The 22,207-nt window shown below is 34.7% G+C and overlaps 1 protein-coding gene across 2 annotated transcripts; it reads right to left on the bottom strand.

The window, feature by feature from the left end:
* Positions 1-8,796: 8,796 nt before the first annotated feature.
* On the bottom strand, positions 8,797-16,884 carry LOC138335022 (anionic trypsin-2-like). Of its 2 annotated transcripts, none has more exons than XM_069283920.1 (9): positions 16,707-16,884; positions 15,751-15,803; positions 15,003-15,069; positions 14,400-14,601; positions 13,685-13,742; positions 13,324-13,441; positions 12,123-12,287; positions 10,133-10,272; positions 8,797-9,061 (listed from the first exon to the last, which is right to left on the bottom strand). In XM_069283920.1, exons 3-9 carry the CDS (start codon positions 15,064-15,066, stop codon positions 8,903-8,905), a joined length of 906 nt encoding a protein of 301 aa, XP_069140021.1. In that variant the 5' UTR covers positions 15,067-15,069; positions 15,751-15,803; positions 16,707-16,884; the 3' UTR covers positions 8,797-8,902. The 2 variants fall into 2 exon arrangements, with proteins under 2 accessions (XP_069140021.1, XP_069140022.1); XM_069283921.1 differs by having other exon boundaries at positions 16,761-16,879.
* Between the last annotated feature and the right edge of the window lie 5,323 nt (positions 16,885-22,207).

Raw genomic sequence — 22,207 nt, 5'->3', positions numbered from 1 at the left:
CAAGAATATGAACTACGTTTGATTTATTACGTTTTAAAACGCTCCATCAATATCCAGGGTCATTTAAGGACGGCCTCCCATGTGTTCACTGTGTCGTGGTGTGTGAATGTCTGTATTATTTTGGAGGCTTTCGTATAGTAATGTTGTGTTTTATTGTAATAGTGGACCTCTGTCCTTCTTATAGTGCGATCTCACTGAAGCATGCCGGTGAAGACACCGAGCATACACATACTACCTTATATATTAAACTTCCAACGGATGCATGAAGTGATACGGTTCCTATATTGAAAATAAAATTTACAGTATTGACTTCAATTTTATTGTAATATTAGTGTCTTTGGTCTATAAAAAATACAAGAGTTCAACGATACAAGAATACCCAACAACGAACATACTGCAGTCTTCCAAAACACGCACCTCACACTACATACACGCAACACACCGCATACATGGAAGGCCGTCCTCACATGACATTGGCTGTTAATAAGACGTTGATTTAATCAGCCAACGGACCATATCTTTTGTCTTTTATTTTCTATTCTATATCAAGTTATGTGTACCTCGATAAAGGGGCAACTGCCTTGAATAATCGATACTATTGTTTGTCTACTTGGTTAATTTGGATTACTGCCTTGACCCATATGTACTATTTGAAGTAATGCGTATCCCACAGACTGGAATTAGTTTGTAAGGATAACATGTTATTCGGCACATTATATATTTTTTATTTTACTTTTTAACGCATTTGACCTAATTCTATGATAAGGAATATGTACACTCTTTTAGAAAAACAACTAGCTTGTATAGTAGCGGCTCAATACATAATGTATGTAAAACTATTTGTTATTTATTCTAATGTTTTAGATGACTTTTTGTGATGCGGAACTGACGTTGTAATTGTTTGTCATATTTAAGTTATTAAAGGCAAATAAACTTCACAATGCTGATTTATAATTGTTTTTTTTAAAGCTGGGTTAGACGAGAAATGTAAAGTGCAACCCATTGAAACCAACTGTTGCAATCCGTTGACTTCTACTACCCCACGTGTACCTGGACAGATTTGACCGTGATAACCGCGTTTTTTAACATCCAATGTCCGATATAATCCTATTGTCTATATCGTTTGTTTGGTTTAAATCTATGTTAATATCTCTCGGAAGACTAGCATCAAATTCAACAGCAATGAACATACAGGATTTGCTGATTCAACACCGGAATGCTTGTGTATTGTTATGTTTTTTTTTCTTCAATAATATAATTAAGGCACCTTTATTGTGTTTGGATTGTATACAGACAACTACCTTTAAAACCAAAACATATAGTATTTTAAAATTTGTATATCTTTGGTTATGTTTTTGTCTTCAACAACGAGAATAAAACATCGCTATTGTAACACAGGGATGATTAAAATCAGTCACAATCTGTTTGTCTCTAAATAGGATTCTTCAGTGTTTTTTCCCACAAACGTAATATTTGACACGCTCATTATGACTTACTTTGCTTGAATACTAATTAAAGAAATTTAATTTAGATATCGTCATAAGACTGTCAGAATGTGCTATCCACTAGCATTGTTTTGCAATAAACTTTATTACGGAACAAAGACAAAATACCTGTCCAATTGTCTTTTACCACCAAAGTTCGCCGCCACACCAAGAGCCTCATAATAGCCACATTCTATACCCTTAGTAGTGTAGGCAAAATATTGCTCTTTTGAAACGGTAGTAAATGCCGTACTTTAAAAACAAACCGGTGTTTCGATTGAGTGATTGTCTGAGACTAATTAGGTGTACGTGTGCCTTTTTGTTATCTTAAAATCAAAATCTGTCTTTTAAGTGTCATTATCTTTCAATGATACACAACACCTATCAAAATATATGTATAGTTTAAATAAGTAGTTATTTTTTGTTTAAAATTTTGATATCTACTTTACATTAGGAAATAAGATTTATTTAATAGTCTAAGTAAAGCTTACATTAACATAATTCAGCTTCAGCATTTCAGCTACAATCCCTGTCCAAATACATCAATATCATTACTGACAATCTTCACGCCTCTACGAACATGTGATTAATTCAAAAGGGTATATTTGCTGTCAGCAAATAAAAAACCTAATAATTTTCTTGGCTTATCTAGGTTCATCAAAATGTCATTGAATTTATTAAAGATTTTTATCCGTTGATGTTTACGCAAAACCATTTACATAATATATTTAATCAATATAAAATACACATAGCATGGGGTATCTAAAAGCCAAAATCGTTAAAATGAGCTCGATATTGTTTGAAAGTTTAGTCAATATGGATTGGTATATATATATCTACACAGTATCATGCTTATCGGAATCCATAGAGTCTACGATATACACAAACACATTCATTAAAGCCAAATGTTGTTATCTATTTATAATCAAACGAAGATGATAAGAATAATGAATTAGATTATAGTTATATCAATAGGAATTATTCTTTTAACACGAATTTTGTCAAAGTAACCATGCAACATGTTTTGGTTTTGTGACATTTTGAGACAGATTTTTGGAAAAGTTTTGTATGCAAGACGTCATTTCTCGCTATCATCTATAGTTATTGTTTGTTTTGACCACATCACTACGAACGCCTACAGTATATTGTATCATTAATATACCACTAATTGGTGGATCTCTTCTGATCACTATAATGTTGATCCTCTGTCGGTTCATTGACCTGATCTTAAGATCGAACCAATTTTTTTTCACAACAGTATCGCCAACCCGAAAGTATCGCATTGGCCGATAATGGTATTACAGGATAACATTAATGCTTTTGTTGTCGTTTTGATGCTAAAACAGGCAGTCTGACATGCATTCTAGCTATGAGTCACATCATTCTCGTACTGTTACGTTTGGTGAACACTAGTATTTTGCCACAGTATTTGGAGGTTAATGTTGAACACATTTGATATATAAGGTTATATTGTTATCCAACCGCAAACACCAATGTATCATTGACAATGAAATGACAACTCAATCTACCTGTACAGTGGTACGATATGCCAAAAAATTATAAATTGCCGACATTATAATGACAAAGAAACAATCGAAATGCAATTACAGGCACGAAAGTAATCAATCGCATGGTCTTGTCTGGATTTCTAATGGTTATGAAAATCAAATCGCTCGAGTATAATTTTACATGTTTATTCATTATAAATAATGTCATATTTACATTACGAATACATATGAATTGAAATATTTTATTCCATCCATTATTTACTGGAATAAATATAAAACAAAGATAAAAAGTTCAATTACATAATGCAAAGCCTATTGAGGAAAAAATATGCTTTTCATTCTCGATTTTCCAGTGGTTACTATCACTTTCATCATTCACCCTCGAACTATGTCACAGCAAATCTGAAGGGTCTGTGTCCGACAGCAGATAAGAAGGTAGTTTGGTCCTATGATGTATATCGAAAGAATAGAATAACGACTATGAAGTTTTTGACGTCGCTATCAGTATAATTCTCTAGGCCTGTGATTAGTCAGTTTTTCCCTCATGAAATGCCTTCTGTTATACTATGACATAGTCCAGGGGTGGCGATAGCGACAGTGATAGTAATCTCTGTAATTTCGGGGATGTATGCATGCTTTTTAGCATGAAACACTTTGTCGAAGATATTTACATACATGAAAAACGATATCTAACTTCAACAATAACCAAATTCGCTAGGCATATATACATGCACACTTATAGCTCTGTATCAACTCTAAGAATAAATCATATCACTGTTCACTGATAACCGGAAGTGATTCGTACACCGATTCCGGTTCGTCGTAATCTCGGAGCAACGCCGTATTGGTGTCCCTTACCCAGTTAGCTATCCGAGAATGTTTCTCATCTGATAAATGCACTGGGGTTATACAAGGAACAGGATTGTCAAATCTTTGAAAGGCCGTTGATTTAGGTTTACCACCACCACCACCACCACCAAGGATGTTGTGGTATTTTGTGGTATTATTTGACATGCGGAAGTGGCTGTCACGCGACGTAGATCGTGGCGAAGGGGCATTTGGTATGCTAGGGAGGTACCTGTAAGAACTTCTGTCCCCTCGTCCCTTCTGGTCACGTCTCATAAAAGATGTTGCAATGTTTATCACGATTTTTGAAGCCCCGTGGCTTTGTGGTCGTTCTATTTCAAAAGATGTTTCTCTTGACAGAGGAAGTGATGAAGATAAGTTCGTCCTTGACCGATCTAAACGGTAAGGAGGTTTACTTGGTGTGAACCGAATCTTGTGTCCACGAGGATGAGCAATACTTCGGGACATTAGAAGCCTAGAGTCATGAATCCTCCGTTCCAGCTCCATGATGTTACTGGTATTAACACGATTCCTCCTCTATCTGTTGTAAGCTTTTTGAAAATTCTATTTTCCTTTTGATGTGCTTGCACATTTCAAAATGCACTTATATAATTAACTTCACAAATCTCAACCAATAAGTTAAACGTTATGGTGGGAAGCAGTTTATTCCAAAAGTGTGCATACCAAAAACAACGCAGTATGTCGTGAATCTTCTTTGGCGCACTGGTGCTTTATGAGGTAGGTTTAAGGTAACATCATTCAAATACAGGCGATCGGACCTAATCAACTTGTTCCATTATCACTGCTTTTAAGTTTAGAAACAAAAAATTCTCTCAGTGAAGAAATTGTCAATTAATAGCACATATTCCAAAGATTGATATTGTATTCAACGAAGAGGCACAAATGAATCACAAAAGCTCCTTGAGAATAAAACACACTATCAGTAATTCTCCACTCTGTCCAGTATACTGTTAGAAATCTGGGGCGGCTTTAATATCCCGCCCGGCCAATGTTAGTGTAGCGGCTCTAAATGTTATGTCCGACGGTTTGATCTATTGTAAATATAAGTTTTGTTTCGCCACAATGCGTTACAGAATGTAACACACTAATGGCATTCACAGTAGACCTGTTGGTGTGTGTGAACAGCTACCAAGTTAATAATATACTTCGATCTCGTTACAGACCGCGGCAGGTGTATACATTATACGGCAATGTAACAAAATAACATTACTGTAATGGTAAGGACTGTCACGTTCATACATCGGTAATGTTTATTTTAAAATCCAGTGTGGATTAAATTGTCTCTTTTAGCATTTAACTCGACAGTTTGGAAATCGATATGTGTACGTCATAACCTCAACGGTTTGTCTGCTAAGGCAGATATTGACATTCTTACACGCTGAGATAGGTACTCCTATCATAAAGACGCGCTGATTGATTGAACAGTGGCATTAAAAAGAAATATAAAGAAAATAGGTCGGGATGATTAGACGGTCATTATATACGTAATTTTATGATCGAATGAACAGGACATTGTATTGACATTAAATACACAGAATCATTAAATATATAGGTATGATTGAAATTAGTCAGAATTGGCCCGTACCACCAGATTAAAGAGAATTCCAAAATATAATAAATGTGCTTGAAACAGATACATCGATCAAAGCCAGTAGGCTCACATTAAAGTAATTTATAGATTTTGAGTAGCCATGATCCTTCAAACAATTATGGTCATTTAAAAAATGTTTTTTTTTAAGCTTTGCTAGCTTGATGAAGGTAAATTTATGTTGGAGGATTCGTAATATAAACAAACATGTAGAGGAACACGTTGTGTTAGTGTTATTTTGGACTGAAGAAGGCCCTATAGTGGCTGAATGTATATTCCATAGAAATGATTTTGATTTTACTTTTACTTTGAATTTATTTTGGCCTTTTATTTCTATTTACTTTTATCTACCGTTTTTACCTCATTATGGTAATATATTGGAGTTGCCTTCATTATAGTCTGTTGAAGACATCGCTCACTTGCTGTAAACGTGGACATTTTCGCGAATGCTTAATTTCGCGATTTGCACCCATAAAACTTTCGTGGTGTTGTTATTTTCGCGACAGATGTTATTTTATAAGATTTTCGAGATAAAGTGGCCTTCGCGTTATTAGCGTAATTTCCTCCTCACTTAAATTGCCACGTTTACAGTATACTACTTACAATAACTTCTGTAGCCGTCACACTCAGACATTATTAGAAACTTTCATCCTTGGAATATTATTCATTTTTGTTCTGTAGGTCTCTCTTGACAATCCCATCACACTTTACTTTCAGTTGAGTTAAAGGTTCTTTATCTTTGTTCTGTAGGCCTCTCTTGACACCCCTCACACTTGGCCTTCAGTTGAGTTAAATGTTCTTTATATTTGCCCTGTATGCCTCTCTTGACACCCCTCACACTCTATTTTCACTTTCAGTTGAGTTAAAGGTTCTTTATATTTGTTCTGTAGGCCTCTCTTGACACCCTCACACTTGGCCTTCAGTTGAGTTAAATGTTCTTTATATTGTTCTGTATGCCTCTCTTGACACCCCTCACACTTTACTTTCAGTTGAGTTAAATGTTCTTTATCTTTGTTCTGTATGCCTCTCTTGACACCCTCACACTTGGCCTTCAGTTGAGTTAAATGTTCTTTATATATGTTCTGTATGCCTCTCTTGACACCCCTCACACTTTACTTTCAGTTGAGTTAAATGTTCTTTATCTTTGTTCAGTAGGCCTCTCTTGACACCCCTCACACTTAGGCTTCAGTTAAATGATCTTTATCTTTGTTCTGTAGGCCTCTCTTGACACCCTCTCACTTTACTTTCAGTTGATTAAATGTTCTTTATCTTTGTTCTGTATGCCTCTCTTGACACCCCTCACACTTGGCCTTCAGTTGAGTTAAATGTTCTTTATCTTTGTTCTGTATGCCTCTCTTGACACCCCTCACACATGGCCTTCAGTTGAGTTAAATGTTCTTTATCTTTGTTCTGTATGCCTCTCTTGACACCCCTCACACTTGGCCTTCAGTTGAGTTAAATGTTCTTTATATTTGTTCTGTATGCCTCTCTTGACACCCCTCACACTTGGCCTTCAGTTGAGTTAAATGTTCTTTTATATATTGTTCTTTATTTGTTCTGTATCCTCTCTTGACACCCCTCACACTCACTTTCAGTTGAGTTAAATGTTCTTTATATTTGTTCTGTATACCTCTCTTGACACCCCTCACACTTCACTTTCAGTTGAGTTAAATGTTCTTTATATTTGTTCTGTATGGCCTCTCTTGACACCCCTCACACTTGGCCTTCAGTTGAGTTAAATGTTTATTTATGTTTGTTTGATAACCTCTCTTGACACCCTCACACATTCACTTCAGTTGAGTTAAATGTTCTTTATATTTTTCTGTAGCCTCTCTTGACACCCCTCACACATGCCTTCAGTTGAGTTAAATGTTCTTTATCTTTGTTCTGTATGTCTCTCTTGACACCCCTCACACATGGCCTTCAGTTGAGTTAAATGTTCTTTATCTTTGTTCTGTATGCCTCTCTTGACACCCCCTCACACATGGCCTTCAGTTGAGTTAAATGTTCTTTATATTTGTTCTGTATGCCTCTTGACACCCCTCACACTGGCCTTCAGTTGAGTTAAATGTTCTTTATCTTTGTTCTGTATGCCTCTCGTGACACCCCTCACACTTGGCCTTCAGTTGAGTTAAATGTTCTTTATATTACCTGTATGCCTCTCTTGACACCCCTCACACTTGGCCTTCAGTTGAGTTAAATGTTCTTTATATTTGCCCTGTATGCCTCTCTTGACACCCTCACACTTGGCCTTCATTTGAGTTAAATGTTCTTTATCTTTGTTCTGTATGCCTCTCTTGACACCCCTCACACTCAGTTGAGTATTGCTCTCCCGCACAGAAAACTTTGGCTCAAATCTTACAAGAAATTAATACCTTGACACGCTCATGTTTTGCTATTGCTGTCAGACTTGGTTCGCAAACACAAATCAACTACACATATCCAAATAAATACCGTTTTGTATATTTGTTTGTAAATACAGTGTGTCATCATTTACTATGATGTGCTTATATTAATCCAGATTATGAAGACCCTTTCAGGTTAAGTACAATCACAGTATGGTTTCAGTAGGCAAACACATTGTTACAGATTTGAGACGAAATACATATACTTGTTATTGTCTTAAGTCTTGTGTTAAAGCCCCATTATGTTTTGAAGTATTTTTAATCGTAAAAATCGGGGATGTACAGCTTCACAGATTATTTTAGAAATGCATAATTACGTGTTTTATTTATATTGTTTTAATTGCAACATGTAATTTTTTTTATATAACAGATTAGGAGTAATGATGTTTAGTTTGTAGATAGTACATTTATGCTATTGAACGGGACTTTAAATCTCTGAATATCAGCTGTGATCTTTACCTGAAGGACATTCTGACTATAAGTATAAAGATGGGTTGTTATAGATAGCTTTTTGTATATCCTTTCATAATGTCTCATTCCCCTATCATGATTTATCGGAGTTAGTACTGACTGAGTGAAACGAAGGGAAGTAACTTAGATGGATCATAATGCATTCCGCTTATAACCAATAAATCGATTAATCCTTGCGTTAGCTGATGAGACCAATTAGTAGATGCTTAACGTTACATTACAATATCCGGTTTTCATAAAAAAAAAAACCTATAAAAATAATCATTATATTTCCTGGTAACTGTAGTGTTCATCAGAAACCATAATTTCATAACCATGGCAACTTCTCGAACTTTACAAAAATTATCGGTGATATTTTGTATTACGCTACACAGTCATTGTATCATAATAATATTTTTATTATCTTCTGAAACACATGGAAATGAATATGATAGTTCCGGATGTGCATGTGTATATAATCACAAACGATGTAATTCCATTGTTTGAACACATTTATCAACATGTAACAATTGTTTACTGTTTCTCCATAAATTCAAGTCTTTTAAAGACAACAATACATTTAAAAGTGTTCCTGCACTTTTAATTGATGACACTGTTGATCCATCTGACGTAAGATGACACGCGCGTGAAGACCCCTGGGTAATCTCCGGGACTATGTACGCTGGCGAATGACGCCACACCAACTTGTATCCACTCGTCCCTCTCATTCAGACAAGACAGAGGTCCCCCACTGTCTCCCTGTCAATGCAAATATTCATAGATATTTTTAGAAGAAGAACATTGTTTTCACTTTATAATTCAATTTTCTATCGACTTACAGATAGTGAAGTATTACGTAAAATGATATCACTGTTTATAAATGACGCTATTGAGAAAAATCTGTGCATGATCATTGATGCCACTCCACCATAAAGTTATTAATTACACTCTGCTAACTCGACACATTATACTGACAACGGACAAATCAGCCACCCAACCCCTTTATACTGAACGCTATAACTATAAAAACTATAAAGAAGGGAAAGCGGTTTTTAAAATACCCAGACTTTGACTTTGACTGTAAACATATTTTATTGTCTAAATACAAAGAGATTTGGCACAAATTAATACAACTTATGGGGCCTTCTCCAACCAACATGAATACTTACAGGTGATGACATAGTTATAAATAATAATTGAATTTATCAGAGTACATAATAACAAGATATACTATATATTATATTTTTATATAATGTTCAATATCTTCTGCTGGACTTCATAAATGATTGCGTAAGTTTAAATACATGACAATTTACTTCCAAAGGCAAGTTTTCATTTCTGTAAAGAATTAAATTTAAATCCACTTGCATATATTTAGATCATTTAAAATTTGGAGCATATCTGTACGGGCAGTAGCATGATTTTGACATGGTTAGCATTTTTCACAAGTGTTGCCACAATTTATATAAACAGAATTTGGTGCCAAATTTACACGAAATAAGGTCATCTTAGAGAAAACTACACTGATGTCTGAATTTAGTATGTCTACTATAACATTAAACTTTCTTTCTCCATAATTAAAATAACATGGTAGACTAGTAGAAATAAGTTGGAAAAGAGCTAGTTTAAAGGACGAAAAAGGTAGAGATTTAACATTGACATCTAAGTTGTTCCAGTTTCTTGAAACGCATTGACCTAAACCATAGGCGTTTAACAATTAAGCTACCAAATAAGAAGGTAAAATAATTATTGAAGCTATTTAAATCAAAATTTCCCATACACGTTGCTTAAACATTTAAATCACATAAAATAAATAACTTATGTACTTACTGGACATATACCAACATTGGAGTTGATGAAGCCGGCACAAATACGATTAAAATTGTGTGACGTTCGCCGTAAGATGGAGCAGCTGGCGGTATCGAACACCGGAAGTTCAACCGAATGGGCATGATTAGATACCAGGCCTCCTGAAATGCAAAATGGTGAAATTGATCAAGTATTGTTTCAATCAGCTTACCCATCGAAATGAATATAGATGTGAAAGACAATTACTTATGCTAATAAAAAAAAAAAAAAAAAAAAAAAAAACAAAAAAAAAAAAAAAAAAACGGGGGAGCAATTTCATCTCCTTAGACTATACCACTGAATGATACATTGTGGGTATATCCAAAATTAAAATGACATACAATATTTTTTCTGTTCGGTGTCTATCGACAATCTAGTATAAAGAAAAATATTTGCTCTGATGTTTTGTCTTTTCTCATTGGCTCATTAATTTTTCTCATTATAATGTACATTAATGCGTTGAGGTCGATATTTTGAATATCCTTGTAATTTATAGTAATTAAGTGATCCTAAAGTCGTAAAAATGGTGTGAATGATCCATATAATTTCTTATGAAATAGAAAAATAAAATCTCTCGCCAAAATCTGTCTGCGTACGAAGAAATTAATTTAGAGTATAGGAATCCTAAACGTCCTCCGGCTGACTATGTCGTGGTTACATTACCGCAGCCTCGCTTCATGCTTTCAACTTTCCTTTACTTTAATGGTCAGAACTGGGAAACGTAAGCAGAACTTGGCCGTCGATTATAACGCATTTAGACTGGTTCTTGCCCGACTATTCATTAATATAATGACGTCCTAATGTTCCAACGTGGAGTTCCTCAGGGTGAGGCTCTGTTGCAAAGTCCATACTTGATAAATATTGACACTATATCATTAAAAGATTATCTGCACCAGAATATAGCTTTTGATATTAAAATCAAGGTCGCTGTAAACTTTAGGAAAACCCGAATAATTTAAAAGTTACAAATTGTAGTTCTGACAAAAAATAGCGGAAGAATAAAAACCTCTACGACCAGGACGTTACCAATATCGTCTTTAATTCTAAAGAGCTTCATAAGAAGTTCAATTTATTATGTATAGCTCTTGAAATCGTTTGAACCGTTGCTTATTCTCAAGGGACCTCTTTCATGAACAATGGATCTTATTGCACAGGTGAACCTAGAACGACTATACCTTTCGTCAGGGTACGAAATGGTGCCTATGTGTCCTAGTGGAGCACTGCCTCAGAAAACCACTCGGGCACAATTTGTTTTATATATATTTTTGTGAGATTCAAATGATACAGTATATCATATTTGTTCAAATTTGTAGAATTGACGTACAATTACCTTCGAAAAGATCTTCATAATTATATATGAAAAAAATAATGCCTGGCTGTGAATTTGATATTTTATTCGGTTCAGTTTTGTTGTTTTGTACGTCAGCGTAATAAACAAGTACGTTGTACGATAGAATGCATACAAACGTTTTAGTAATGGTTTGGATGCTCATAACTGCCATTAGCAATAATATGCACCAATTGCAGTTCTAAAGACATTATCTGTCTAAAAGTGCTGTTGAGCTACAAATGGCTACATATAACACTTTGTTTTAGTTTACATTGCACGTGGAAGAGGTCCTTAGGACATTTGTTATGTTATATATCTACGTATGTAGACCATATATTCCATCAAAAGATAGTGCTTAAGTTTAAATGAAAATCTCTGCAGATTTTGTATTGTTTCCAACCATATCATAAGTTCAAACTTCAGCGCTCCCTTATTTTCACAAACCGCTTTCTGGCTAATATATATAGTTAAGCTAGAAGGTAATATCTTTGCTGAAATGCTATGATTAGAAAACCACAAGCAGTGAAAAACACAACCCGCCCCCATCCTCCCCATCCCCCCCCCGTCCCCCCAAAAAAATAATAAAAAAATATAAAAATATCAAAAAATAAAATAAATAAATAAAAAGGTATTGTTACCTACCTCCAGTTGTACATCCCCAGCCTTTCATTGTACAACGGGTCCCGACGCTTGGGAATGAGAAGTTAGCATATGTAGGGAGATTAATACGCAAGATGCGAGAAAACTGACGTCCCGAGGGGACGGGATCTTCTAGACGGACCAGTGCGATATCGTTAGCCCAGTAATCTGTATTCATTAAAAACAATGATTGAATTGATGTATTACATGATTGATATTAAATTATGTACAATCATCAAAGTGCTATGTTATTAGCAGAATAAATAAATGACACTTTATCTTAGGCATGGGAAGTAAGCATGATAACCTACACCTTTCTAACGTTAGCCTTGAACGTTTCTGTGCTACGAACCACGACATGGATTGCACAGCTCAGTGACATGTCATTTCATTGCATATTTTTCATATATTTTATAAATTTGTATATTTTATATATCTGTATTTGTATGAATGAGTTTGCACAATGAATGGAGCAAACTGAATGTGATGAAATAAATGCGATCAAGTAAAAGAAGTGAAAGAGGGCTCCTGAACCCAGGGTCCAAAACCACCGCATCCCTCTAATTTGCGGGGAATAAAATCAATTTTGAAACTTTAAAAAACAATCGAATGCTGTGAACCAACTATCTTTTCTGGGTACTAAATTATACGATTTCCATTTCAAAAGAAGTTCGCAAAAAATATTTTTGCGGGTTTTTTAATTGAATGAAAAAAACATATTTCAATATAAGCGAGGCTGATATTAATTCGCGGATATATTCATTCGCGACATTACTTTAATTGCGATATTCGCAACAGTAAATCGTAGACGAAAGAAAGTTGCATGGTTTCTAGTTTCGAGGGTTGCTTCTGTTTAGTATTCAGTATAAAGAGAATGGAACGACTGATTTGCCCATTGTCAGTATAACGTGACATCGTGTCGTTGGTGAAATGCCTCAATGAGATAGCAGTATGAAAAGTGAAATAATCACATTGTTATAATGAGATCCAACACGAATATACCACAGCCTCCCAAAACATGCATTTATACACGTGTTGACACATGGCTGTTGACCAACCAACCAAAAGGTTAATGGATTTTCATAGGTTACATCATCATTGTGTAAGAAAATGTGAAACCTAGACTTTTGCGAAGAGAGGATTTTTTCATTTGTATTATTTTGAAAATGGATTTGCAAAGCAAGAACAAACTCAATTTGAGTACCTGACGCGTTGTATCTAGGATGTATGACTACCCGGTCGATGTCGATCTCCCACGTGCGCCAGTCCTCCCTGTCCACTATCCGGGACAAAATATTTCTCAGTGTTTCAAAAATGTTGTTCTAAAAATAATTGGATAGAAACATTACTATTGGAAATTATTTCTGTATTTGATAATGCTATAATTAAAGATAATGTTATATTCATTTAAAAACACTAAAATTTATCTTTGAAATAGAAATAATCTGTATTTTCTCATCACAATCAAAATGCCATTTTAATGTTTCGTTTCAATGGAAATTAACTTTCAGTCAACTACAAATTGTAGTCAGTTTGGCACTAAGTCTATCAAATGTCGTATATACCCGAAGTGACGTGGCCGCCAGTCGTGCCTCCCATCTGTTGGCTATCCGACCCTGAGGTCTACAAAGATAAAAAAAAACCATTGTTACGCTTAGAGTGGTTACAGCAAAGGTTAAACAATATCCTGTATTTTACAATTTCTACATGAAATCATATTGTTCACCAATACCAACATACATGTATACACAATAATACTATAAAAAGGCATATAGCATGAGATAGTAGTAGTAATGCTCTGGATTCTGTCTCTGGCCGAGAGGCATCGAATGTATAAAATATGTACATGTAGTTACTGTTCCTATTAAGCGCTCCGGATAAAGGCAGTGGGACGACTGGTTTACCTGTTGTAAGTATAATGTGACTGGGTGGTGTGCGCTTGATTTTTCGTATTTGGTGACATGCCATATTACATTATAAAAAGGACAGCAGTGTACACCATTACAAGGAGACACAACACGAATATGTACAGCAGCTTTTCAAAACATAAGCCATTCACACACACAACATATTGCGACCGTCCTAAATGAACTTAATGCTGTTAATAATATGTCAAGCCTAATATACCAACCAACGGCAGATAACAGTACAGTCCCATTTTATCATTCAAAGAAGTTTCAAAACTAAAGTAATATCTAAGAAGTCAGTAAAACATCAAACAGTGATGTTTAGCACAAGGTTGAAAGTATGATTTCATGACACTGTACAAACCTTCCTTACCCATCAAAACAGTGTGCTGCTGTTAAAATCCAGCGATCGTTGAGAATGGAGCCTCCACAGAACTTGTGTCGGAAGGCTATGGGTATTCCAAGTATAGGAATCCGCTCTGTGACAAATTTGCCGTGTAGACTGACCAACCATGGCCATTGACCACGTGTAGCGATTGACCCTCCGATAATCCTCTTCACTCGGGACAACACCTCTACCAATTAATGCAATACAATAATATGATGTTTTTTCTTCTTTATCTCTCGTTAAATCAGTAAATTCACATAAAAAAATATTTATGACTGTTCATAGATATAACGAGTTTGCACTAGTGACATATGGTATACGTTAGACAGTTTCATAAATAAGTACATGCAGTTTTTAACAAAGATAACAGTAATTGATGAATTGTCTGGTAGTGATTATTAATATAAATAGAGTTTCCTTATTTTCAGACTTATGCAATTTCATTTCCAAACCCAGCATTGAACATAATATCTGCATTAACCTCACATTCCGTGTCAAGTCGATTTTTTTTATTAATATACTAAAATTGTGCTAGTTTTAATGTCAGTCTTGTAAATATAGGCAAAGACATAAATAATATGGGCTAACCTTCATCTGCTGCGGACGTTGCTGCTAAGGAAAGGATCAGGAACGAACACAATTGTCGTGCCATTGTCTGAAACAGATAAAGCCAAGTGTCAGTCTTTGTTGTTAGTGATATATCATACTTTCCCATTAGCCCCAGCTTAATGAAGGGAAAGGTGTAGTATGTCAAATACACATTATTTTACTACGGTATAAAAGGTGAAAATCCCGAAATAGATGGACTTTATTTCATTTTAGTGACATAACTTCATTCCAGTGAAATAATACATTATGCAAAAAGAAAGAAGACGTTAGTCTTGGGGTTAAAAATGATTTTACAGAAGAAGTGAAGAAATTATACTTTTATGCAAATCATAAATGTATACTAAATAGTATGAAAAAATAAACATTTTACGTAATTCTAGATTCGTCCTTGGAATGACTATTTCGGACATAAAAACAGTACCACAATGAAAACAAAATACTGTAGTATGTTATGAAATGTTTAGGGGCATTTGGTGGGTAAGAAATTCATGGTTAGTAGTTGGAACACTATCATAATGATAAAAAGGCCCATGTTTCAAAACAACCTTGAACAACAACGATACTTTCTACTCAACGAAAATATCAAGTTACACAATAATGAATGTTATTCTTGGTAATGCATATCTTTACATTTTTTTCTCATCTTAACTTATCGAGTATAAGATAGTGTTATGCTATATTTCAAGCAGGTAAGAATGTGATACTTTCTATAATAATCATTACTTACAGTGAGTGGATACTAACAGCACAGGTAAGCCAACAAATCTATCCTGTCCACATCTGAAATCGGTTAGGTCACAGGAAAGATGAGTTAAACTATATAGATATCATTGTAAACAGAAATGACATATGACCTATTAAAAAATAGTAGATATACATGTATACTGAAATATAGATAAAAGGAAATATAAGTAAAGTTTAATAATCAATTGTCATGGTAAATTATTCATTAATCTACTTCTATTGCAGAGAAGTCGTCAGACACGAAGGGGAAATTTTAATTACTGATATATTGATTCTAAGGTAAGACAAAATATTATCCTGTGTATAAATCTCCTAATACACAAAAGTCATCAGCGATACTCCAGAGGTTGCTACCAATATCCTCACATCCACCCCTGGACTACATGTCATAGTGAAACTTTCATTTCAGGAGAGAAAAAGTCTTGATCACACAAAAGCTTACAAAGACTTTTTTGAAGAATACAAGACAGCGAAGCCTAATTTTAAAGCTGATTTTAGAGTAAAGTTTTTCGACCAGCTGATTTCTTTCGATGTACATCAAAGGTTCAAACTACATAATTATGTCACTTATCCCATTTTACGTACAGATCTAGAGCCAAGATTTTTTTTTGGCTATGACGTGGTTGGTTAAAGATGATGTTGCGAACATAATAGTGTCTTCTGGAGTATTGATGATGACAACACGTAACTAATCCCTTGTCCGACACCTAATTTATGATATTATGATAAGTATACAAATAGTGAGACGAGATATTCACAGTGAAAGTATGCAACACCATATAAGGACATAATTCAATTATTCTCTTAACATCTCAAATACATTAAGAATAAAAAAATTCCGAATAAAAAGATAACTAAAAAAATAGAAAAAAATACATAAAGACATAAAACAATGCTGTAATTAGAAAATAAAAGTCTGATAATGAGGTAGTATACCACCTGAATATGATAAGTGTCCGTACAGTAAGCGTCTATTGATGTTGTTATAATTACCTATAGACAACATAATATCTCGTCCGACCTTCATCGCACAGATAAATACCCGATAACGTAAAAATCTACCCATCAATGACCTAAATTAGTACATGGCGGATAGACGTGAGGTATCATACCACATCTTAGTGCGAAATACAGGGACCTGTCTTGTCAAATATATATAGATGAGGTATATACAATATAACGAGGCTATGAAAAAGTTCAAACTTCATCACTGATATCAAGCGCCTGTGATGCAGACGGTGTAAAGTCCACTGACCTACACACATTGGTCAAAACAATTTAAAATTGATTCAGAATGAATACACGTGGATTTAGGAAACATCTGCTCGTCAGGATTTATAGCCTATCCTAAAATTACTCTGTTATCATATTTTGATTTTGATTTAGTATACTGTTCGATCTAATTCTGGCATGACCTAGATTTATATAGGAAGTGGTGAAAATGATATCGAGAACGCTTACTCTTCTGATACTAAAGGTTCTGTCAGTCTGTTCCACATATTTTTCGGACTCTTCAAAAGATTTATTTTCTTGTTAATTTTCAAAAATAAGAAATGAATAAATGGAAACACAATATAATGTATAGTAAGGGGATTTCATGAAAGCAAATAATGCAGAGGTGAATAATCTAATGAATCTATATAACGTACGAAACAAAATTAAAGAAAATACAAGAAATGCAATGATAGTGAAGGAACTTTAAACACAGTATAAAATGAAATATTCTTTACTGCACAATGATGACATTGTAAGCATGGTTAACGGTTATATGAAATAAAAGAAACATACCAGATATAATAGGATAATGTCAATCATATACTTTCCCGACCTTCTCTTCATCTTGCACCTCTCGAAAGCTCACATAATGTCATGATTAAAAATCAATCACAAGGCAAACACAAAGCAAACGAAGAAAGTCAAATTTCTGACCTTGTCTCGTGCATTTTCGCAAACATCAGACATGAGTTTTATTTTTCATTTATAATTCCCCAATTTGCCTGACAGACTCTGAGTTTATATTACCAAACTTGCTTCTTAGTGCTCTAAAAGTGATATCACTTTTGGCTTTTGTAGTCTTGCCGTCTGTCTCGAAAACATCGGATAAAGTCAAGAAAACAACCTTATCAATGCATGAGCTGATGCATTCTTTGTAAAAGGCTTTGAAGAGCACGTGCCTTTTATCCTTTATGTGCACACAAATGCATTTCTTAAATATTTGTCTTTCCTTTGATTGATAAATTTATCTACATTATTATCATGTCCATTACTAAAGGAAATCTCATGACAAGAAGATGCCAAAAATGCACATTTATTTTTCTCATTTGTGATGCGAACAATGATACAAACATTGAAAAAATCCAGTGCAATGACTGCCCTCGAAAATCAACCAGAATCTGCAATTACAGTCTGATAGGATGGCTGACTGATCTATAGTGAATCTTATAGGCAAGGGGTTGTATTTGCAGGATATAGTATTATTTTCAACACAATCTCCTTTTTTCATTTCAACCAATTTTATCGCATAAATCAAAAGGATTGGGCAACAGGCTAGGCCTATATAAGCTCTTTCCAAGACAGAAACTAATCAAATTCAATTATATACATGTATTAAGTTGATTAAACAACATCTTAATTAAACAAATTTGGTATGTAACAAAAGAATATTATGAATATGCCATGCATTATACTCTTATGGATACATAGTTAAGAAATAAATTTCATATTGATATTTTTATATAAATTATTTAATATATTTGTACAAGAGAGATAATTCATTAATAGACAGAATAGTATTACAGTAGCAAGATAGTAATAAGTTATGTAATATAATAGACTAGTAAGCCACTAACACTTTTTTAAGTTTCCTCAGTTTTAATGGATACACAATCCAGTGATTTTGCCTGTGTCTGGGACTACAAAAGTCCATAGCCAATTATTGGCAAAAGCCCCTATCACAGGCGAATACTAGATTCGCACCCAATAAAACTGGAAAAGGCGAGTAATGCTTAATATGATCACGATCATGATTTAACATATCAGATTAATAATATAAAAGGATATTTTAGAGGTTCTGGTCGCCATCACCACCCACGATCGCCATACAGGAAGTTTATAAAAAATAATAGGAATATTTGAAAATTATTAGGGTATTTGGAAGACCCAAACCATATCAAAAACGGTATACATGGGTGTATAGACACACACATATGCATTTGTATATATAAATAAATCAGATAGGTCGTTTGGTATTGATTAAAAAAATGAAACACATTTGAATATATTTGCATTGACTTGATCTGGGCATTGTATACAACCATTAAGTGCTACAGTAAGGGAATTATGTAAGTGGTTATTTTCATAAAGTTTCATGGTATCAGTTAATAGTTGTCTCTCATTAATAAAGAGTGCACATTCGAATAAATAATGGAAAACGGTTTCTTGTGAGGATCCGCACTCGCAACTTTGAAAATCTAATAAATGATCATTGAATAAGTCATAATTAAGATTCAGTATCTGAACAAGTTCACTTGCGATGTTTAAGGGCATCAGTGCTGCCTTTAAGTTCTCTTCGGCCATTCTGAAAGTCCTCCACTACATGTTGGACGTCAGTATCTCACTGAAAGTGCACACCGATTTTCTAAATGGCCATTTACAGTGTTGTAACCAGATTTATAATGTTGAATGGAGCGAGACCAGACCCTTAAACACTTAATGGTTACAGTACATAGCAGTCATGGGAATTGCGCCATTGATGGTCTGTCCCTTTTGGATATAGTACTTCATCAGAATACCATAAACATATTAGAAAAAACGAAGCCATAATCAAAACAGTTGACGGAACAATCTTTGCCTTCTTTGGTGCTTCCATAGTCAAGACGTTTGTTAGGCTTCAGGAGTGAAATGATGGAACAACGTTTCATTGCAAGTACAGTTTGAAATCTCTGAAAAACGTTAGGTGGATCTACCTCTTAGACTTTCAGCTTGGCACGAAACAATGTACGCCTAGTGAGCTTCTGCTCAATTGTCAGAAGTCTTGGTACCCAACAGGACGAAACCTTCCTCATTGTAAGATAATATGTCATAATGGAATGTACTCTTTCCTTAGAACTGCTAAATGTACCGCCTATACTGTTATTCTTCTGTTATTCACTTGTCAGTCTTAACAATATCTTGTGTGCTATATTTTTCTAATGGATATATCGTATAACTACTCTTTCACCGATATTGTCCAAGTCACTTGCCTTGTCTAATTCAGAGCGAGTGCTACCTTATCGGAGTAAATTGACCATATGACATACCAGTATGGATTCAATAGCCAGGAGGGATGGTTAAAACCAAAAGGAAATCAATGCTTACTTCCATCAATTCAAAAGCCAGCTCTCGTATCTCTGACTCGAGAAGATACAAATGTTCTTATCACTTTATTTATTAGTAACTTAAGCGATAGAACTGGTATGACAAATCCCACTACCAGCGACGTCGACCTACTTTTGTATTTCCATAAGACATCCAATCCGAAAAGACGCGATATGTAGTTGATCTCATGGAAATTAAACCTTCCAAGATTCCATAGCACTGCGCCACCATTTATAGGAGTCCAAATAGATATAGACTAGAGCGGTAGATTTCTTCTAGTATCACCTGTTAGTTGTCTCGATCTGATTAATTTAGGAAATGTTAATATGTGTTGACGTTTTGTGTTTAATTTAATCGTCTTATTCCTAGAAGGACAAACACAATTTTAGAGGCAGAGGAGATTACATATGGGACATGAAAAAAACCCACAATTCCATCACACGATCCATTCAGGATAAACAACATTCACGACCATATCAGGATGGAAATCAATCACGTTTCTTGATTAACATTATTCACGGTCATTTCATGATAAACAACATTCACAGCCATTTCATGATAAACAACATTCACAGCCATTTCACGATAAACAGCATTCACAGCTATTTCATGATAAACAACATTCACAGCCATTTCACGATAAACAACATTTACGGCCATGTCATGATAGACAACTTTCACAGCCATTTCATGATAGACAACATTCACAGCCATTTCATGATAGACAACATTCACAGCCATTTCATGATAAACAACATTCACAGCCATGTCATGATAGACAACATTCACAGCCATTTCATGATAGACAACATTCACAGCCATTTCATGATAGACAACATTCACAGCCATGTCATGATAGACAACATTCACGACCATTTCATGATAGACAACATTCACGACCATTTCATGATAGACAACATTCACAGCCATTTCATGATAGACAACATTCACAGCCATTTCATGATAGACAACATTCACGACCATTTCATGATAGACAACATTCACGACCATTTCATGATAGACAACATTCACGACCATTTCATGATAAACAACATTCACGACCATTCAGATAAACAACATTCACGGCCATTTCATGATAGACAACATTCACAGCCATTTCATGATAGACAACATTCACAGCCATGTCATGATAGACAACATTCACGACCATTTCATGATAGACAACATTCACGACCATTTCATGATAGACAACATTCACGACCATTTCATGATAGACAACATTCACGACCATTTCATGATAGACAACATTCACAGCCATTTCATGATAGACAACATTCACGACCATTTCATGATAGACAACATTCACGGCCATTTCATGATAAACAACATTCACGGCCATTTCATGATAAACAACATTCACGGCCATTTCATGATAAACAACATTCACAGCCATTTCATGATAAACAACATTCACGGCCATTTCATGATAAACAACATTCACGACCATTTCATGATAAACAACATTCACGACCATTTCATGATAGACAACATTCACAGCCATTTCAGGATGACAACATTCACCCATTTCAGATAGACAACATTCACAGCCATGTCATGATAGACAACATTCACGACCATTTCATGATAGACAACATTCACGACCATTTCATGATAGACAACATTCACGACCATTTCATGATAGACAACATTCACGACCATTTCATGATAGACAACATTCACGACCATTCCATGATAAACAACATTCACGACCATTTCATGATAGACAATATTCACGACTATTTCATGATAAACAACATTCACAACCATGTCATGATAGACAACATTCACGGCCATTTCATGATAAACAACATTCACGACCATTTCATGATAAACAACATTCACAGCCATTTCATGATAAACAACATTCACGACCATTTCATGATAAACAACATTCACGGCCATTTCATGATAAACAACATTCACGGCCATTTCATGATAGACAACATTCACAGCCATGTCATGATAGACAACATTCACGACCATTTCATGATAGACAACATTCACGACCATTTCATGATAGACAACATTCACGACCATTTCATGATAGACAACATTCACGACCA

Source organism: Argopecten irradians, chromosome 11, assembly GCF_041381155.1.
Source record: "Argopecten irradians isolate NY chromosome 11, Ai_NY, whole genome shotgun sequence".
Taxonomy (NCBI): domain Eukaryota; kingdom Metazoa; phylum Mollusca; class Bivalvia; order Pectinida; family Pectinidae; genus Argopecten; species Argopecten irradians.
The sequence above is the reverse complement of the archived record's forward strand: the minus strand, read 5'-3'. Positions and strand labels throughout refer to the sequence as shown.

Excerpts from the sequence above, each read along its gene's own strand:
- LOC138335022 (XM_069283920.1), bottom strand. The coding sequence starts at position 15,066 with ATGGCACGACAATTGTGTTCGTTCCTGATCCTTTCCTTAGCAGCAACG. Across the intron at positions 12,288-13,323 it reads TCCTAGATACAACGCGTCAG|ATTACTGGGCTAACGATATC; the intron begins GTACTCAAATTG and ends TAATGAATACAG. Across the intron at positions 9,062-10,132 it reads CCAATGTTGGTATATGTCCA|GGAGACAGTGGGGGACCTCT; the intron begins GTAAGTACATAA and ends TTGCATTGACAG.